Source organism: Panthera onca, chromosome Y (assembly GCF_046562875.1).
Source record: "Panthera onca isolate mPanOnc1 chromosome Y, mPanOnc1 haplotype 2, whole genome shotgun sequence".
Lineage (NCBI taxonomy): Eukaryota > Metazoa > Chordata > Mammalia > Carnivora > Felidae > Panthera > Panthera onca.
In genome coordinates this window covers 5,280,039-5,298,773 of record NC_138358.1, presented here as the reverse complement: position 1 = coordinate 5,298,773, position 18,735 = coordinate 5,280,039, and the positions used below count along the sequence as shown (strand labels likewise).

The window sequence follows — 18,735 nt, the reverse complement described above, 5'->3', positions numbered from 1 at the left end:
AAATAAATTATCCTGGAAAGATTCCCAGATCAGTATGTGAGATTTGTACAAGGCCAAGTTATTTCTGAGTGGATTCCATCCATGTCCATAACCAGCACCAGTTTTTTATTTGTTTATTTATTTTTTGAAATTCACTCATTGGTTTGCAATAGAAACCGTGTGGTTTTTCAATGCACTTTCAATTGTACCCACTTATAAAGAATTTCCCAAGTTAATTTTACTAAACAAAACTTCCCGAGGGTCTACCATTTCCTTTAGGAGCTCAGTAAACATAAACATTACATTTCAATATAAAATCTTTAGAAACGTCTTAAGAATGTGTACTCAGTTGAACTTGGAATCTTTTGGTTTGTAATCACCGAGCCCATGACATTCAAAGCCATACAAATCCTTACATTACTAACAGTGATACGCTTGAATTTCTTAGAAATTCTTAGAAAATACCCTTGGTCAATGCGTTGGAATCCAGTTAAAACGCGAGAAGGTGTGGGATTCAGAATACCCACGATTGCAATTGATATTGAGAATACTAACTATTGCAACAACTTTCCACACATATTCGATCTTTCGACCAGAAAGAGTGGCAGTCAAAAAAGGAAAGAAAGAAAAAAATGAGGCGGGAGGAGCCGGCGGTGGGTGAACAGCAAGGAAATCCTAGCTTTATTACACAAGCATGGAACCAAATTCCTTTGGAGGGGGTGGGGGTGGAAGTCTGACGACTTCAGACCAAGGAGGGAACAAGAAAGAACATGGATCTGCCCCTACAGTCCTGGAGACATCTCAATCTGGGGTTAGGACGAAAGGGGACCTCCCTTGAGCTCCAGGGGTCTCCTCCCTCCGCAGACCAGGTGCTGGGAGGAAGCAGAGGGGCACAGCTGCCCCGGAGTCCCAGAAGGCGGCGCCGCAACCCGGGGGCGCTGACTTGGACCATCTGGTGCTTCTTCGCCCCTAAAATGCACTAGGGAACGCGGTCCCGGCTGTCCCTGGTTCATCCCTCCATGCAAAAGTCCTCCCGGGGCTGAGAGGTCGCGCGGCGGTGGCCCGCTTCTCACGCCCAGGCACTGGGAAGCAGTGGAGTCTCACCACGGGTCCCAGGTTCACTCCCAGGACTTGGCGCGCCTGGAGCCGCGCTTCTGCCAGGCTGCTCTCGACCCACACGTCGCCCGCTACGCGAATGGTGGGGAAGGTGGTCAGCGTCAGGGTGGCCGCCCTCCCACTCTCCTCCAGGGTGCGGCCCCTGGAGCAGGGCCCGGGTGCCGCGGGCTTACGGGGGCTGCTGTCCTCGCGTGATGGCGGCGGCGGGGGCGGCACCTTCCTCTGGCCGACCGCCACTGTCCGGGCTCCGTGGCGCCTCCGCCTGGCAGCTGGCCGGCGCGTCTGGAGGAGGGCCTCGGGGCGCTGGTGCCGGGGGTCCGGGACCAGGGCCAGGAGGGAGGAGTAGCCGTAGACGTCCTTGCTGCGCAGGATGTGGGGGGAGAACTGGTGCTTGAGGCTGCAGAGGTAGCTCCAGAGCTCCGCGTCTGAGCTCATGAACTCCGTGCTGCCGGGCAGGAATAGCTTGAAAGCGTCGATCAGCGTCTTGGTTCTGCTGGCCAGCGACAGTCGCGACGGTTGCCACCGCATGTACACCACCTTCTCCTCAGGCGCCTCCAGCGCGGCCCCTCCTGCAGCGCTAGAGGCTCCTCCCCCGGCGGCCGGGGCCAGGGCCTCCCCGGGCCAGCGCCGCCTCCTCTTCATGCTGCTCAGGATGTGAGGCCGCTAGGGGCCGCCCGCGCTTGCCAGGTCTCGCGGCCGCCGCAGGGCCCTGATGAATTTCCTACCATGCAGCCAAATCAGGCGGCAGGCTGTGAGAGTTACACCGCAGTTGCTAGGAGACCAGGCGCTTTGTGAGGTCACAATGTCTGCATATCTTATCACGGTGGGCTGCCCAAAGCTACCTTAGGTTTGGCTGTGTTTAAGATTATGCCCTTGAGAAAGACCTGTACCTAGTCTTACCTGAGAAGGCCCATAATTCTTCACGAGTTCAAGAGGGTTGTCTTAGAGGTGAATGCACGGGTGCTTCAGCCTCCATTAATTCCATCTAACATGAAATGACACTTAGCGGTGGACAGTACACACAACTTGCAATCAAACATGACTCTAAGAGGGTTTTAGCTAATAAAATGCCTTGTCATGCAACGCACTGAAAGCCAAATTGAAATAACTACTCTACCCTTTCAAAGAATACCGATATACTGTGCCTTGCTTAGGGTTCCATACCTGTGTTGGTACAGCTCACAGTTCACGAAGCTGTTCTTCACAGGAGCAGCAAACAGTTTGCCTAGTTAGTATCCATGCTCACTTTCACGCAGCTTAGGGAAGACCGAGCCATTGTGTGCTTAAGAGCAAAGCGTCAACGAATTCTGTGAGTGGCCAGTAGGGCATTCAGTGCCACTAAAACCTATTCACTACCTACCAATTCATGATATTTCAGGTAAGTCATACACAAAGTAGTAAGAGACCGTATGGGATTCCAAGGGTAGAAAACGTGTTACACCGTCCGTGTAAGTGCTTTTGAAAGCAACCGGCATAGTCCATCCATCATCACCACATACACAATTCATTCACAATATACTACAAGGACCACCTTCCATGATCAACTGAAATCCACTTCCCCATGAAAGGATGACTTCAAACTATGTGAATCACTAAGAGTGATAAGTCATGGTAACAATCAGAAGAGAAACTTGCCAAGGTCAACGTGATACATGTGAGAGGCCTCTGTCGTTATTCAGCTCCTTTTCTTAAACACACAAACAAAACTTTCATCTACGCAGTTTAAGCTACTACTACCTCACGCTCATAAAGTGCTGAAAATGGAAAGCTATCCTCATATTCAGTAAGAGCCACCCCTGGATTTTTTTTATTAAATGTAATTTATTTTCAAATTGGTTTCCATGCAACACCCAGTGTTCATCCCAACAGGTGCCCTCCTCAATGCCCGTCACCCACTTTCCCCTCTCCCCAACCCCACGTCAACCCTCAGTCTGCTTTCAGTATTGAAGAGTCTCTTATGGTTTGCCTCCCTCCCTCTCTATAACTTTTTCCCCCCATCACCTCCCCCATGGTCTTCTGCTGAGTTTCTCCGGATCCACACATGGATGAAAACATATGGTATCTGTATATCTCTGTCTGACTTATTTCACGTAGCATAATACCCCCCCCAGTTCCATCCACGTTGCCACAAATGGCCAGATTTCATTCTTTCTCATGGCCAAGTAGTATTCCATTGTATATACATAAACCACAACTGCTTTATCCACTTGTCAGTTGATGGACAGCTAGGCTCTTTCCATAGTTTGGCTGTTGTTGAAAGTAGTGCTATAAACATTGGGGTACATGTGCCCCTATGTCTCAGCACTCCTGTACCCCTTGGGTAAATTCCTAGCAGTGCTATTGCTGGGTCTTCAGGTAGATCTATTTTTAATGATTTGAGGAACCTCCACACTGTTTTCCACAGCGGCTGCACCAGGTTGCATTCCCACCAACAGTGCAAGAGGGTTCCTGTTTCTCCAAATCCTCAACAGCATCCATAGTCTTCTAATTTGCTCATTGTAGCCACTCTGACTGGCGTGAGGTGGGATCTCAGTGTGGTTTTGATTTGGATTTCCCTGATGAGGAGTGCTGTTGAGCATCTTTTCATGTGTCTCTTGACAATCTGGATGTCTTTTTTAGAACAGTGTCTGTTCAAGTCTTCTGCCCGTTTCTTCACTGGATTATTTGTTTCCCGGGTATGGAGTTGGTGAGTTCTTTTGATAGGTTTTGGATACTCACCAATTATCCAGTATGACTTTTGCACACATCTTTTCCCATTCTGTCAGTTGCCTTTTAGTTTTGTTGATTGTTTCCTTCACTGTGGAGAAGATTCTTATTTCGATTAGGTCCCGATGGTTCATTTTTGCTTTTAGTTCCCTTGCCTCTGGAGATGTGTCAACTAAGAACTTGCTGACGCTGAGGCCAAAAACGATTTTTCCTGCTTTCTCCTCAAGGGTTTGATGGTTTCCTGTCTCACATTCACGTCCTTCTTTCATTGTGAGTTTATTTTTGTGAGTGGTGTAAGAAAGTGGTCTAGTTTCATTCTTCTGCATGTTGCTGTCCACTTCTCTCTGCACCATTTGTTAAAGAGACTGTCTTTTTATCCATTGGATATTCTTTCCTGCTCTGTCAAAGATTAGTTGGCCATAGGTATGTGGGTCCAATTCTGGGGTCTCTATTCTATGCCATTAAGTCTATGTATTTGTTTCTGTACCAATACCATGCTGTCTTGATGGTTATAGCTTTGTGGTAGTGGCTAAAGTCTGGCATTGTGGTGCCTCTCACTTTGGTTTTCTTCTTCAGTATTACTTTGGCTCTTCAGGGTCTTTTGTGTTTCCATACACATTTTATGATTGCTTGTTCCAGCTTGGAGAAGAATGCCGGTGCAATGTGATTGGGGCTGCATATAATGTGAGGACTGCGCTGGGTCGTATTGACAGGTCGTCAATATTTATTCTTCCAATCCACGAGCATGGGAGGTTTTTTGCTTTCTCTGTATCTTCTTCAATTTCCTTCACAAGCTTTCTATAGTTTTCAGTATACAGATCTTTACGTCTTTGGTTAGGTTTATTCCTAGGTATTTTTTGACTCTTGGAGCATTCTAAATTGGCAAGGTTTTCTTCCTTTTCGTGGCCGAATAATATTCCACTTTGAGTGTGTGTGTGTGTGTGTGTGTGTGTGTGTGTGTGTGTGTGAGTGAGTGTGTGTGTAATGCTTGAGAGAGAGAGAGAGACAGAGAGACAGAGAGACAGAGAGAATATGTGTCTGCCTGTGGAGCATATTTTCTTCATCTACTCATGCATTTATAGGTACTTAGATTGCTTCCATGTCTTGACTATTGTGAATAATGCTGCAACGAATATGGGGTGCAGATATCTCTTCCAGATAGTGATTCTGTTTCCTTTGGGTATATACCCAAAAGTCGAATTTCTGGATCATGTGGAAATACTATTTTTAACTTTCTGAGGAAACTCCATGTTGTACTGGTAATGTCTCCATGGTAACGGCTGTACCAATCTATATTTCCACCAGTAGTGCACGAGGGTTCTTCCCATTTCTCTACACCTTTGCCAACACTCGTTATCTCTTGTAATTTTGATGATGGTCTGTCTACTCAGTGTGAGGTGATATCTCATTGTGGTTTCCCACGATGTGCATTTCCCTGATGTTTAGTGGTAGTGACCACTGTTTTATGCATCTGTTGGTTATTTGCAGGGCTTCTTTGTAACAATATCTATTCAGGTCCTTTGCCCATTTTTAAAGGGGATGTTGATGATGAGGATGATGAGGATTTTGCTCTTGGGTTGTATGAGTTTCTGAAATATTTTGGATATTAACCCCTTATTTGGGACATGGTTTGCAACTATTTTCTCCCATTCTGTATGTTGCCTTTTCATTTTGTTGATCATTTCTATTGTTGTGCAGAAACTTTTTAGTTTGATATGGTGCCGCTCTTTTAAATTTTTGCTTTTGTTGCTTATGCTTTTGGTGTCACATGCAAAATAGCCTTGCCAAGACCAATGTCAAGGAGCTTTTCTCTTATGTTTTCTTCTAGGAGTTTATGGTTTCAGATCTTGCACTGAAATCTTTGTAATCTATTTCCAGCTACTTTTTGTGAATGGGATAAGATAGGAATCCTAACTTCATTCTTTTGCATGAAAATATCCGGTTTTCTCAACACCATTTATTGAAGATGCTATCTTTCTCCATTGAGTATTCTTTGCTCCCTTGTCACATATTATTACTTGACAGTATATGCATGGGTCTATTCATAGACACTCAATTCTTTTTTTTTTTTTTTCTTTGAAGGTTATTTATTTATTTTAAGACAGAGGAAGCACGAATTGGGGAGGGGAAGAGAGAGAGGGAGAGTGAGGGAGAATCCCAAAGAGCCCCCACAACACTGTCAGTACAGAGCCCAGTGCGTGGCTCAAACTGACAAAACCCGAGCCGATCGTGACCCAAGACGAAACCAAGATTCAGGCGCTTAACTGACTGAGCCACTCAGGCACCCCATGGGCTCTCAGTTCTGTTCTGTTGGTCTATGTGTCTGATTTTGTTTTGTTTTTGTTTTGCCAGTATGATACCGTTTTGATTACTATAGCTTTGTAACAGTTTGAAATACGGAAGTGTGATGACTCCATTTTTTTTTTTTCCTTTCTCAAAATTGCTTTGGCTTTCTGGGTGTTTGTGATTCTATGTGAATTTCGGATTGTTTTCTTTATTTCTGTGAAAAAAGTCATTGGAATTTTGGTAGGAATATCAGTGAATCTGCACATTGTTTTAACTACTATGGGCACTAACAATATTCTTCCCATCCATGAACATGGGCTATCTTTCCATTTCTTCACGTTTTCTTCAGTCTCTTTCACCAATATCTTATAGTTTCCAGTACACAGATCTTTCACCTCTTTGGTTAAATTTATTGCTAAGTACTTTATTGTGTTTGATCCTATTATAAATGGGATTATTTTCTTTTTCAGACACATTGTTGTTAGTGTATAAAAATGTAATTGATTTTTGTGTGTCAATTTCGTATCCTTCAACTTTACTGAATTTAGTTTGAAGAGATTTTTGATGGAGTCTTCAGGGTTTCCTATAGGTAAGATGATGTTATCTGCAGAGACAAACTAACTTCTGATTTATAAACATTGTATTTCTTTTTCTTGACTAATTGCTCTGGCTAGGATTTCAGTACTAGGTTTAATAAGCATCTTTGTCTTGTTCCTGATCTTACGTAAAAGCTTTCAACTTTTCACCATTGTATGATGTTAGATGTGGGTTTATCATATATGGCTTTTATTTCGATGAAGTTCATTCCCTCCAAATCTAATTTTGTTGAGAGTTTTTATCGTGAAGGGATGTTGAGTCTTGTCAAATGCTTCATCTGTGTCCGTTGAGATGAGCATATGGCTTTTTTCCTTTATCCTGTTCATACAGTGTAACACCTTTGTCGATTTGTACATAGCGAACCATCGTTGTCTCCCAAGGATAATCCCCACTTGATCTTGGTGTATGGCTGAGAAGGGCTGGCCATTTCAAGGTACACACCTGGGACTGAGGTCTATGGGCCTCTTAGCCAGTGCAGATATGGGTATAACTTCTCCCAGAGCCCTTGACTACGGGGCTGGTGACAGGAGAGATGGCAGATGGAGCTATAGTTGAGTCTGCAGGGGCATGGACCTGTTTCTGGGTATATAGTTGAGACTGCAGTCAGTGAGTCAGCCACCTGGCTATGGGCCTCCATTCTCAAAATAGCGCTTGGACTGCATAGGGTTTCAGAATTTCCTACCTGGATCCCAAAGCTCCCAGAAAAGCACTGTTGTCTGTGGATAGATGCCAGGTTTTTATTGCTGAGCGGGGGGTGGGGGGGTGTGGATATGAACAGGGGACCTCCTGTGCTACCATCTTGCTGATGTCATTCTCTCAGCCTGGTTTTTAAGAGTCAGCACTGGCAAGCCCTAGATAAGCATGCTAAGGGAAGTTTAGAGGCAACTTCAGATAGATGTGGTTACTTCCCAGAATTCAGGAGGTTCTGTGAGCAAAGACCAGGCTTCTTAACTTGTGTTTGTCATGAATATAACACAAGTGGCTCCTACCTGCTCCATTTTTTAGGACTCACTAACTCCCATTATTATCCAGCTGACAACAGAAGGGCCTGTTTCTTGTTTGACCACAGAGGCCAATCTTTACTAGATCAGGCTTCAGGAAGGAAATAGACCACAAACTGGCAAAACAGAAGAATCAACAGAGATATTGTCCAGAGAGCGGCACATCGAGGAACCCCTGGGCTAGTGATAATGGGAGAACAATTTCCATCCCAGGACCTGAAGGAGTGGGGGAGGGGGCAGTTACAGGGCTCCATGGAGGAGAGCTGTAGGGAGCCACGGCAGAAGTGAGAGCTTCAGAAGGAGGACGAAGCCAGCTTGCAACAGTGGAGCAGAAAGGAAACCAGAGGAATAAGTAACCCAAACATTCTTCCTCTTCAGCTGGGCTCTCTCGTACATGGACCAAAGCCAGCTACCAGCCCCTCTGTACTTACAGCACCTCCCCAGCAACTTTCTCAGCCAGCATCTGATGGTTCCAGTGAAAGTCCCAGGGAAGCTTTGCATTGGCCAGGATTGAGCCAGTAGGAGACCACACTCTGAGTGGCTAAGTCTGGTGTGCAAAGGGCTTCAGGCTAGAAAGAGAAGTTCTAATGCCAGAAGAATGAAGACAGGGAAGGGAACTGAGGAGGATTATATCCATTGACATCCACTGTACTTGTTCTTCTCAGACAGACCAATGCTCTGCCCTCCACACATCACCAGCATTTTGCAATTACATTCTCCGGAAGGGTTAAGGTCCTCCTCTGATTCCTTAAAGTGGGATTAAATCATGCTCCTTTCATGTTTATCAAAACTTCACGGAAAGCTTGGAGGGACCAAAGTTGAAAGAAGGCTGTGATCTGAAGCCAGGTCCACCATAGCTGCGGGTCCCTGCTAGATGTGCTTCTCTTTAACCCTCAACCTGATACCATGTTTCTGCATCCAGTGCACCAGTCCCAGGACCCACCTCTTGCCTGCCATCAACCGCAGCATTTTGGGATCAGCAGAAAGAATGCTGCCCGCTTCCCCCTAGCCCCCCACACAAAGGCCTAGACTCATCTCCCACATTACACTCCCAGCTCAAAGGTGAGTTCCATGCACAGCAGTGACACACTTCACATTATCACGCAAGGCTATTTCACATCTCCTTAGTTAGAACCTCTCCATTCCCAAATAGGGGTTTGACTTCTCCTTTGTAAAATCAAAGGGCTCATTGAAATGCTTTGGTTTGTTTTGTTTTTTGGAAATAAAGAGCAGTCTTCCTTTCCAAAGATGGTTCAGAAAATTGCTGAGAGATTTAAAATAGCAGCATGTCCCCACTCCCACCCATCAAGTATTAAAAAATATGAGGGTCTAGACTCAGAGTATCCAATTTACACAAGGATACATTAAAATCAAAATGCTTTATTGCAAAAATCTGCTTCCTGCTGGGAAAAGTTGACCTGCCATGTGTCAAGGGGGAAAATTCTAGAGAGACACCACAATTTTCCCTATCCATAGGGAATCATAGCTGGACCTCAGGGAGCTACAGGTCAGGAGCTCTGTCAGTTTGGCAAAATGCATTCTTTTTTCCTCTACCCACATCTGGAGCTACCTTGTAATCAGTCCCTCCTGAGTCCCGTTCTCATGTTTTCTTTTCTTTTGTTTTTAAGGTTTCTAAAAGACGAGTTCTCTGCCACCCCCAGCCAAGTCCTTGCAGCTTCCATAATCACAGAGGTAGGAGATCAAAACAGAAGAGATTTTGTTCTGAGGTTGGGAGTGCATCTCTGGCAGTAGGGGACATTTTGCCCAACAGAGATTTAATTGCTACCTTTGCATTCTGAATATAATGCTACTCCATTATCTGTTATTGTTATAAACATTTTATGATTTTAAAGAAAATCTTTCCTCTTCTTTTTTTTTAATGTGCCTATGCTCAGATTCCCTGTTGTCACTTTTATTTGGGGAATGTTTTCCACTTCCTCTGGAACTGCTGATTGTCAGTGAGGAAACCAATTGAGATCAATATGGGCGTGAAGTATTGATCTACAAGTGGGGGCAATCCGTGGTACAGACCTCCAGCTGCTACCATGTCAATGCAGTGCCCCCCCACCCCAACTCCCGATTCCTCCCCAAGATGCCAGGACATCCAGCCTGCCTCCTGTCGAAGCCCCACAGTGCCAGCATCTGATTATCCCCATTTCTGGGTTATGCCGAGCAAACTGGGAGGCTGTGATGCTTTCAGCAAGGGGATGGGCCTGCTTCAAACCATTTCAGAAGTTCCTCCTGGGTCCCTGCTCTTTGTGCACAGCCATAGGTCCCAGTAGACAGCCAAATAACTCTCTGATGAGCACTCTTTGTTGGAGAGTTATTGACTTTCTATTCATGATACTGAGCCCAGGTCCAGTGAGCAGCTAAGTGTAAGGCAGAGACCAATTCTAAGGTGCTGCCCAGGCCCCAAGCATGTGGTCGCCATCTCTGTAGGGACCCAGGGAGGGGCAGTGGGTGTGCTCGAATGTGGGCGAGCCGTGGGTGCATGGTGGGCGTGAGAAGGAACGTTGGATGCATGCGGCCACCTTGAGGGGGTGGGAGGAGCAGCCAAGTCTTCAATCCAGGCAGGTCTTTCTTTTAATCATGTATTGAGCACCTAGATACACCGGGTACCATTCTAGTATCAAGGCTACAAATGCAGCAGGGATTCATCAGGTTCCCAACTATGAAGTGCACGGAATACCTAACACCCTTACTTTCTGGCCATCAAAGGAATGAACAAGCTGAGCCTTCATCCTTCCTGGTGAGAGGAAAATTCAGCCACACTTGTTCTTGGGGGTCAGCTTCTGTCAGGGTTTTGGAGAACTTCCCTTGTTGGAGGCTGTAGCCAGGCGTGGGGGACACTGCTCTGGCCACTGGTCACTAGGCCAGAGTGCTAGCGTCCCAGCATGAAGGTTCATGCTGTTTTATGCCCGTCCTGGACTGCAAGAGTCTTTGGCCAAGAGGTCTGCGGTGTTAAGCAGGCGTACTGCACAGGTGTGCCCCTAAGAAACAGCCAAGTCTGGGGCTGCTTCCAGAGCCCCCCTAGTCCCCTCCTCCCTGCCTTTCTGATCCCAAAAGACACTTCTTTTCCTTTTTCCTGCAAATTCAACTCCATTTAAGATTCTCCACCTCATCTTGTATTCTCCCTGCTCTCTGCCACTTCTAACACTTGCTGAGGTCTTCCCTGCCCCGAGCCTTTGAACCTGCTATTTCTTTCTGTCATCAGTGCTGTTTTCCTTGGTTTAGCTCTGCCCTCCTAATTCTGATCTCATCTCAATATGATTTTCCAAAGGGCTTCCGTGGTCACTTGATTTCCATAGCCTTCAGTCATTGTCACTTCCTATCAGGCATGCTGTTGGCTTCTCTTTATAAAGGACACTGCCATCTTATTGTTTTAAACTTTCTTCTTTGTTCCAAGTCCGTCCCAGCAGAATGTAAGCATTTGAGGATAGTCTCATCCTGTCCTGTTCACCATTGTGTCCTTCTCAGTGGCCAGCATTTAGTAGTTGCTCAATAAATACCTGTTGAGTGTGGGGTGGACAAACCCAGAATGTCTGGCTTCTTCCACGCTAAGTAGAGCTCACTGAAGATTCCTACCTCCCTCCTCCAGAGTCCCTCTGATTGGGGTGGATTGACTAGAGAATAGGGCTGTTTTTATTTCTTTTCTGGATCTCATAGAATACATCTATTTCCAGCTTAATTAAAAAAAAAAAAAAAACAAGAGGCAATAAAAACGCATTGTTACAGATTGGATGGGTAAAACAATTGGCTTGACAGTAATCTAAGAATTTAATTATAGCAAAACATGCCCATGTAATACCCAGACTTGGGAAAGAAGAGTTGAAGGGGTCCAATAAATCATTGTGTGTAAAAACAGAAGAAGCCTTTGTAATCGTCCAGTTACTGCTGATGAGCCCACAAAGAAGGCCTAAGCAGGCTGGGCACCATGCATCGAAAGCTTTAATGTGCAGGCGGCTCTTCGGAATGGGGAGCTGCCTGGGAAAGAGCTGAACTATGTGATTGTTTGTCTCCAATGGAAAGCAATCACTCAGGGTGGTGGGAGCTTTTTAGTGAAGATCCTTCATGGCCAACCGCACGGTCCCGCACATGTTTGGGCAGGAGTCTAAAGGAGCAAGGGTGGGGGGGAGACAAAGATGGCCAGGAAGAGCTCGCAGCCCCACTTGGGCAGAATTACCTGGTAGACAGCTTCTGGAAGCTCGCCTGCCCCCAGCCGGGCCTGCGAACACATCCTCCGGGATCCACTGCCCAGCGAGCGATGCCGGTCCCCAAGCGCCCCTTCACGCCTCTTTGCCATGGCACCTCCTTCGTGCACCAGCTCCTCAGAGAGCCCTCTTGCCTGTCCATGTAAAGAACCTGCTGCCACCACCCCTCCCCCTCCCCCAGTCCCTGGTTGATTTTCTTCAGAGCATTTATCACCATTGGAGAGTGTCTTACCTGAGGGTTTGTTCACACATTATCGGTCCCCGCAGTGTGACGTAAACTTCGAGAAGGCGGGGGCTAGCTCACATTGCCACAGCCCCACATCTGGTACCTGGCATGGCGCCAGGCCCGCTAATGAGTGCGTAGCCCGTGCAGCGGTTCTCTAGCTGACCCAGGGACAGGATGTCCTGCCACCCACCCCCTCTTCAAGAAAGTGAGTGTGGAGAGGGCAGCGCAGGGCCGTTAGACACTGCCCAAGGTCTGCAGAAGGACCCGTGGCTTGGGATCATAATTCATTTTTAGTTTTTTAAAGTGCTTATTGTGGACTAAGCCATGCGAATTGACTCCTACTCTCACATACATGTGCACAACACACCACACATATGCATAGAGGGGAGTATGTGTGTGCACGTACACCTGTGCACGTAAGTATATGTACATGTAATGTTATCTGTATACACAGGCAATATGATATGTATACACATACTACATATTATTATTGTTTATGAGTGCACTAGTCGTTAGTACGAAGCAATACTCATTTCTCTGTAGATGGTAGAAATACATCTATGTATATTGTCCCTGTCTGTGTATCTGGTAGAGTTACCTTTCCTGGTATGTCCCCTGTTGTGGGGGGAGCGGTCAGGTGACCACTCCCAGGTGGCCCGGGAGTTGTGAGTGGAGTCAGCACGTGTCACTTCCACTGCTGGTGTGACATCCACGAGGCCCTCCCTCCCTCCACTGCCTTGAGCAGCAGAGGTGCCGGAACGGGGTCCCACTGGGGAGCAGAGCAGAGCTCCCACCCACCCGCAGACAGCGTGTTGCTTCCTCAGACACAAACCTTTGCTGTTTTAAGCCCCCGTATTCAGGAAACCGTTTGTTACTATGGCATGTAGTTAACAGCCTGGTCCATCCTAACTTGCAGTTTTTTTGTGTTTTTTATTTATATAAAAATAAAGTACAATATTCAAATTCTCATATCACAGCAATTAGTGGAATTCTTCAAGGGTGCATGCGTGTGTGTGTGTGTGTGTGTGTGTGTGTCTGTGTGTGTGTGTGTGTGTGTGTGTGTGTCTGTACCCACACCATACGAGGCAGGCAGACACACCTGTGTGTCTATATGCCGGACTCTATCATCACGCTCAGTGCTTCTACTTCCCGGTCTTCCAACCCTAACAAGTGGGCACATCTGAGCCCAAGGCAAGGTCTTCATGCACTGAAGGTCTCTGCACTGAGGAACAGAGCTGCCTGGGCCCCAAAGTAGATCTTCTGACTCCCCAGAGAGGACCGAACTGCCCACCTAACCATTTCCATCATTTCTCAGTTTCTCCCAGTGATGGGGGTTTTCCATTGTTTTACCTTGGAGCATGGCATCGAAGGTATTTCAGACATCTTCATTTCTCCTCAGTAACAGAGCCCTCATTCATCTTGCGTCACACCCTTCTTTTCCTCTGATTCTGTGCATTGCATGCATATCCTCGGGCTGTTTTCTTCTTCTACAGATAATGAAACAATTTCCCAGGCCCTGGTCACTTCTCCATGGATTCAGCCTGGCTTTTTCAAAGCACTGTTCAAGGGCAACGTGCGTCAGCATTATGTGGGACGTTGGCTGCACACTCAGATTCCTGCCTTGTCCTGCGGACCTCCTGCAGCGTTGGGGCCCCGGTTCTGGGCATGTTGAGGGGTCCCCTCCAGGAGGAGGTCTGCTCCCACCCTGAATTGCACACCATCGAAATGATTGTTAAGCATGCATAGTCCTGGGCCCATCTTTCTTCTCTGTAAGGTAATCATTAGGCGACTGGGGGAAGCAGGGCAAGGTGGGACTCGGTATTGAGGAAGAAGCCGAGGTGTGGGAGTGACATTAAAGATATGATTTGTCCTCCAGTGTCTTTGACATGGTTGGTTCAGTGGGCAGGTATGCCATTCCCCTACAGTGGACAGCTGCTCCTGGGTGTTGGGGTGAGGGTCCTCACAATTTCCTTTGGGGGACCACTCTGTGCCCACACTTTGTCTGCGTGGTTTGGGTGGGGCTAATTCCACCCCAGCCACAGAGAGCACACTTGGCCCAGGCCTAGCCAGTCAGCTCTTCCATTCATTGGCCTGTTGAGTGGGCCCTGGGAATTGTGCTCAGCATCCAGGAAAGGCTTCTCTCTTCACCTGGACAGGAGCCAGTGCACTGTGTCACCACCAGGGAAGCTTCCCCAGAGTGTAGTCCATGGAGGTGAACATAAACCTGACAGCAGAGGTTGGCCCCCTGCAGCCGGCCTGGTGCTGAGTCGCTAGGTCATGGGAACCAATAATGTTCTTGTCTTTAATAAACCCACCTGTGTTTAGTTTCTGTCACTTACAACCAGAAGGGTCCTGGTAATGCTGGGGCGGCCCCCTCCCCATCCTTGTTCTGCAAATGCCTGGGATGCTTGGCCAGGGGCTGTGAGCTGGCAGTGGTTTCGGCAGGAGGTGATGGGCATTCCTGCAGGGCCTGATTCCAGTGACAATCAGGCCAAGCTACTCTTGATGCCAAACGCATCACCGGGGACCGTCACACACAGGTGGTTGCTTTGTCTCAGTGGATGATGGTACAGGCCCCCTCTGAGCCAAGACCCTGACCCTAGGATAGACCAATCTGTCTGCCCCATCTCCTGTCGCTTCCCGAGGACACAGGGACTCCTGCTTGGAGGCCTTCATGATGTGCCCAGAGGGCCTGCCGCTCATTTCCTGCTGATCATGCAGACCCTGGCTCCAGCACACCACTTCCTGTCTCCTCCCCTGAGGTGGGGAGGGGGAAGGGAAAGTGCCTACCCAGGTTTTACTTTGTCTCCAGTTTTAAGGATAGGGCAAAGCAAGAATGCTTCAAGGCATTCTAGTTGCAAAAGATAAAACAGGAAAACTTCTCTTCCAAAAAAAGACTGAGTTGTGTGGTTCCAATAGGTTGGGGAGACACTGGTTTAAAAGAAGTCAAATAGGGGCACCTGGGTGGCTCAGCTGGTTAAGGGTCCAACTTTGGCTCAGGTCATGATCTCATGGTTAGTTCAAGCCCCGCGTCGGGCTCTGTGCTGACAGCTCAGAGCCTGGAACCTATTTGGATTCCGTGTCTCCTCCTCTTTCTGCCCCTCGCCTGCTCATGCTCTGTCTCTCAATAACAAATAAGTGTTAAAAAATGTTTAAAAGCAGTCAAGTAGATGTTGCACAACAGGAAGATGCTGAATTGCTAACACACCGCGTGCTATGACCCCAGAAGAGTATGTGACTGCCTTTGCTAATCTCACGTGCTCCTAGGACCTCTGTTTGGGGAGCATCTCTTGGGATCTTGTGTTCTGTAGAAGACTCCTGGGGAACGTTTTAAGGAGAAAGGTGCAAGAGTCTTCTCTCTGCCTTTGGCTTGGAAGTTCTGCAGGGTGACTTTGTGGGACTGGACCCCGCGGTATGAGGAACAGATGCTCATTGTCTACACACTGGTTCATAAGCTTCAGGTAGCCTGTCTGGTTCACCACTCTGTCTCCAGCACTGACCGCGGCGTCTGATGCGTGGTGGGCCCTTGAAGCGTTTGCTGGATGAGGGAATGAACAGTGTGTGGTCGAGGCCACATACACCCAGCATGGGGACAAGGTGGAGCCGGAGAGCTTGCTTTCTGCCACTTCTGAAATTCTTGCGTGTGAAAGGAGGGATTATTTTTTCCCTTTGTGGCTTTAGAAAACAGAGCTGGAGTTGGGGCATCTAGCTGGCTCAGTCGATTGAGTGTCTGACTGTGGCTGAGGTCATGATCTCACGGTTCATGGGTTCAAGACCCATGTCAGGCTCTGTGCTGACAGCTCGGGGCCTGGAGCCTGCTTCGGATTCTGTGTCTCCCTCTCTCTCTGCCCCTCTCCTCCCCCTCCAAAATAAAAAAATATATACAAACATTAAAAAGAAAAAAAAAAAAAAGGAAACCAGAGCTGGGGTGCAAGGGTGGAGTTGGCACCGAAGAGGAGTTCAGCCAGGAGGGAGAAAAGGGTCTCCAGCAGTCGGCAGTAGCTCAGCAAACGTTAGGCTGTCTCCAGAGGCAGGGGCCCCCGTGCGTTACTGCAGATGTACTCACGCCTCAGATGGGGGCTTGCCCTGTGTGGTCTCCAGGGGCAAGTCTCTGCACTGCGTGCGTGAAATAGCGACACATTCTCCCTGTGTGACTTCCTCAGTGACGAGCCTAGCTGCCTCCAGAAGCTGTTGGCACTGAACTCCACGGTTCCTGAGTTGCCTTCAAATATTTGAGGACACTGGGAATGTTTCTTATTTGCCATGAGAAGCCCTGGGTGTGTTTTCCTTTCATAAATTCAACCTAGATAACAACACAAGAAAGAATTAGAAGACCCAAAAGAAAAGCATGTCTTGCATTTGCTAGGGCTCATTTGTGGAGTGACCTCTCTCTTGGTGAGCTGCATCTTGGGTCAGGGTGTCCGGAAGCACACTCTGAGCAGAGGATCCATGAGCAGGTGCTTCAGTAGGAAAGTGATCCTGGGGAGACTGGCAGGAGCAGGGGGGAGGGGAATGGGCTGGGGTGGGAAGGGAGGGAAGAGGAACCCTTCCTGACCCCACAGGTGGGCCCCAAGTGCAAGGGACCAGACCTGTCAACATCAAGGCCAAGGATGTCACTGAAGAATGCCCTGGGTCTCTGAAGGTGCTCAATGCTTAAGTAACAGGGGTAGAGGATGTGGTGTCTGTAAGGAGCTTTCTTTTTTAAAAATTTTTTTTCAACGTGTTTTTTTTTTTTTTTGTTTTTTTTTTTTTTTTTTTTTGGGGGGGGACAGAGAGAGACAGAGCATGAACGGGGGAGGGGCAGAGAGAGAGGGAGACACAGAATCAGAAAGAGGCTCCAGGCTCCGAGCCATCAGCCAAGAGCCCAACGTGGGGCTCGAACTCACGGACCGGACCGCGAGATCATGACCTGGCTGAAGTCGGACGCTTAACCGACTGCGCCACCCAGGCACCCCTGTAAGGAACTTTCTAACACTTCAGCCTACAAGAAGAAAAGTGCCTTTATGTATACACACATATAAGTGATTTTCTGTTAAAATTCCCTACGTAATTATTTTATAAATATTTATAAATTACATTTACATAATTTATATATATTCATATATAATATTTCTATATACATACTTATAAATGTCCCATATCTATATATCCACGTAGATACATAAAACACACGCAAATCATGCAAGTGAGAGTTGTACTTTTCACTCTTCTATAGGCTTGAAATTTTTAAAACAAAATGTTAGGGAGAAAGTGAACCACAATTCCACCTTCCCAAACTAAGCACTGCGTGAGTCCTGTTAATGTTTCAGTCTGTGGTTCTTTCCTTGCAGCTGCGGGCACATGTGTCCAGGCACGTGCTTGCAAGATGCCTCGAGAGTCTCTGTTAGCCTGGGGAGTTGGTTCAGGGATTAAGATGTGGTTTGCACACAGGACCCTGGGTTGCCCACACCCTCCCCGAGCCCAGGCGCTCATGTCCAGAAGCCCGGGCACAGAGCACCAGTGAGCTGACGCGGGAGGGTGAGGGAGTCTCCCTTTTGTGCAGGTCCCCTGGAATGCCCAGCTCCCCCGCGAATGACCTGGGCCCCCACCGTCTGAGGAGGCCAATGGCTGCCTGGCCCCTGGCTAGGCAGTATGCATGTGGTAGAGCCCCGCGTCCTCCTGGAGGGGCGGGAGGCCCTGCGCCACCCCTCCCCAGAGGCTGAACACTCAGAGGGAGAGAGAGACACACGTTTCTCACCTTGACGGTAGAAGACACAGAGGGAAGCCTGTGCTGTGAGTTCCCCATCTGAAGAGGCACCGGCCGTCACTCCTGCACTTAGGTGATTGTTTGCAAATTTCCAGCGGAGTGTCTTTCCTCAGTCCTCAGTCATCCTCCTGAAGGTGAGGGTGGTGGGGGGTTGAGTGAGGAGTCTTGATGTCATCAAGGCGACAGTGGAACAGGCAGCGTGATATCCGTAACCTCCTTTATCATTATTTTAAGTAATGGACTCATCGAGCAGTTTTAGTTTCACAGAGAAACACTTGGGGAGTGCGAAGTCTCCCCCTGTATGTTCTCCCTCTTGCTCCCCCATTCCTCCCATTGGCAGCTTGCCTGGGAGGGTGCAGGAGGTATGGGCGCTGGGTCGGTGGGGATCCTCTGTCATTAACCGTAAAGCTTGCACTTGGCCTTAGTGTTCATTTTCGGTGTTGTACATCTGCGGACTTCCACAGACGTGCAGTGACATCCATCCACCATTACAGTGTCACTTGGAGTATTTCCCTTGAGGCTCGCCTGTCCATCTTTCCTCCAGAACCCTTGGGAATCACTGACCAGTTTGCTCAGCAATATACCAGGAACATTTTCTCATGCCATTGAATTTTCCTAAAAAGTGAACTTTTTAAAAGGTATTTGAATTTGACATTCTCCAGTTATTAAATGCATTTAAAGCAAGTCTCTATGTTGGGAAAGTTAGGCCGTTTCCTTTTTTTTTTTTTTCCTCTGCCTCAACAGTGAAATCGTTGCAATGAACACAATTTTGCATCATGGTTTCTCACAACAGCACTGTTGACACTTTGGGCAGGATTACTTTTTGCCACGGGAGATTTTCTGGCTGCTGCAGGATATCTGCCACCA

At 47.7% G+C, this 18,735-nt stretch overlaps 1 protein-coding gene across 1 annotated transcript; it reads right to left on the bottom strand.

The window, feature by feature from the left end:
* Nucleotides 1-801: 801 nt before the first annotated feature.
* LOC145714902 (coiled-coil domain-containing protein 71L-like) lies at nt 802-1,818 on the bottom strand. Its single transcript, XM_081794432.1, has one exon. The coding sequence runs from the start codon at nt 1,735-1,737 to the stop codon at nt 949-951; it is 789 nt and encodes a 262-aa protein (XP_081650558.1). The 5' UTR covers nt 1,738-1,818; the 3' UTR covers nt 802-948.
* Nucleotides 1,819-18,735: the final 16,917 nt, after the last annotated feature.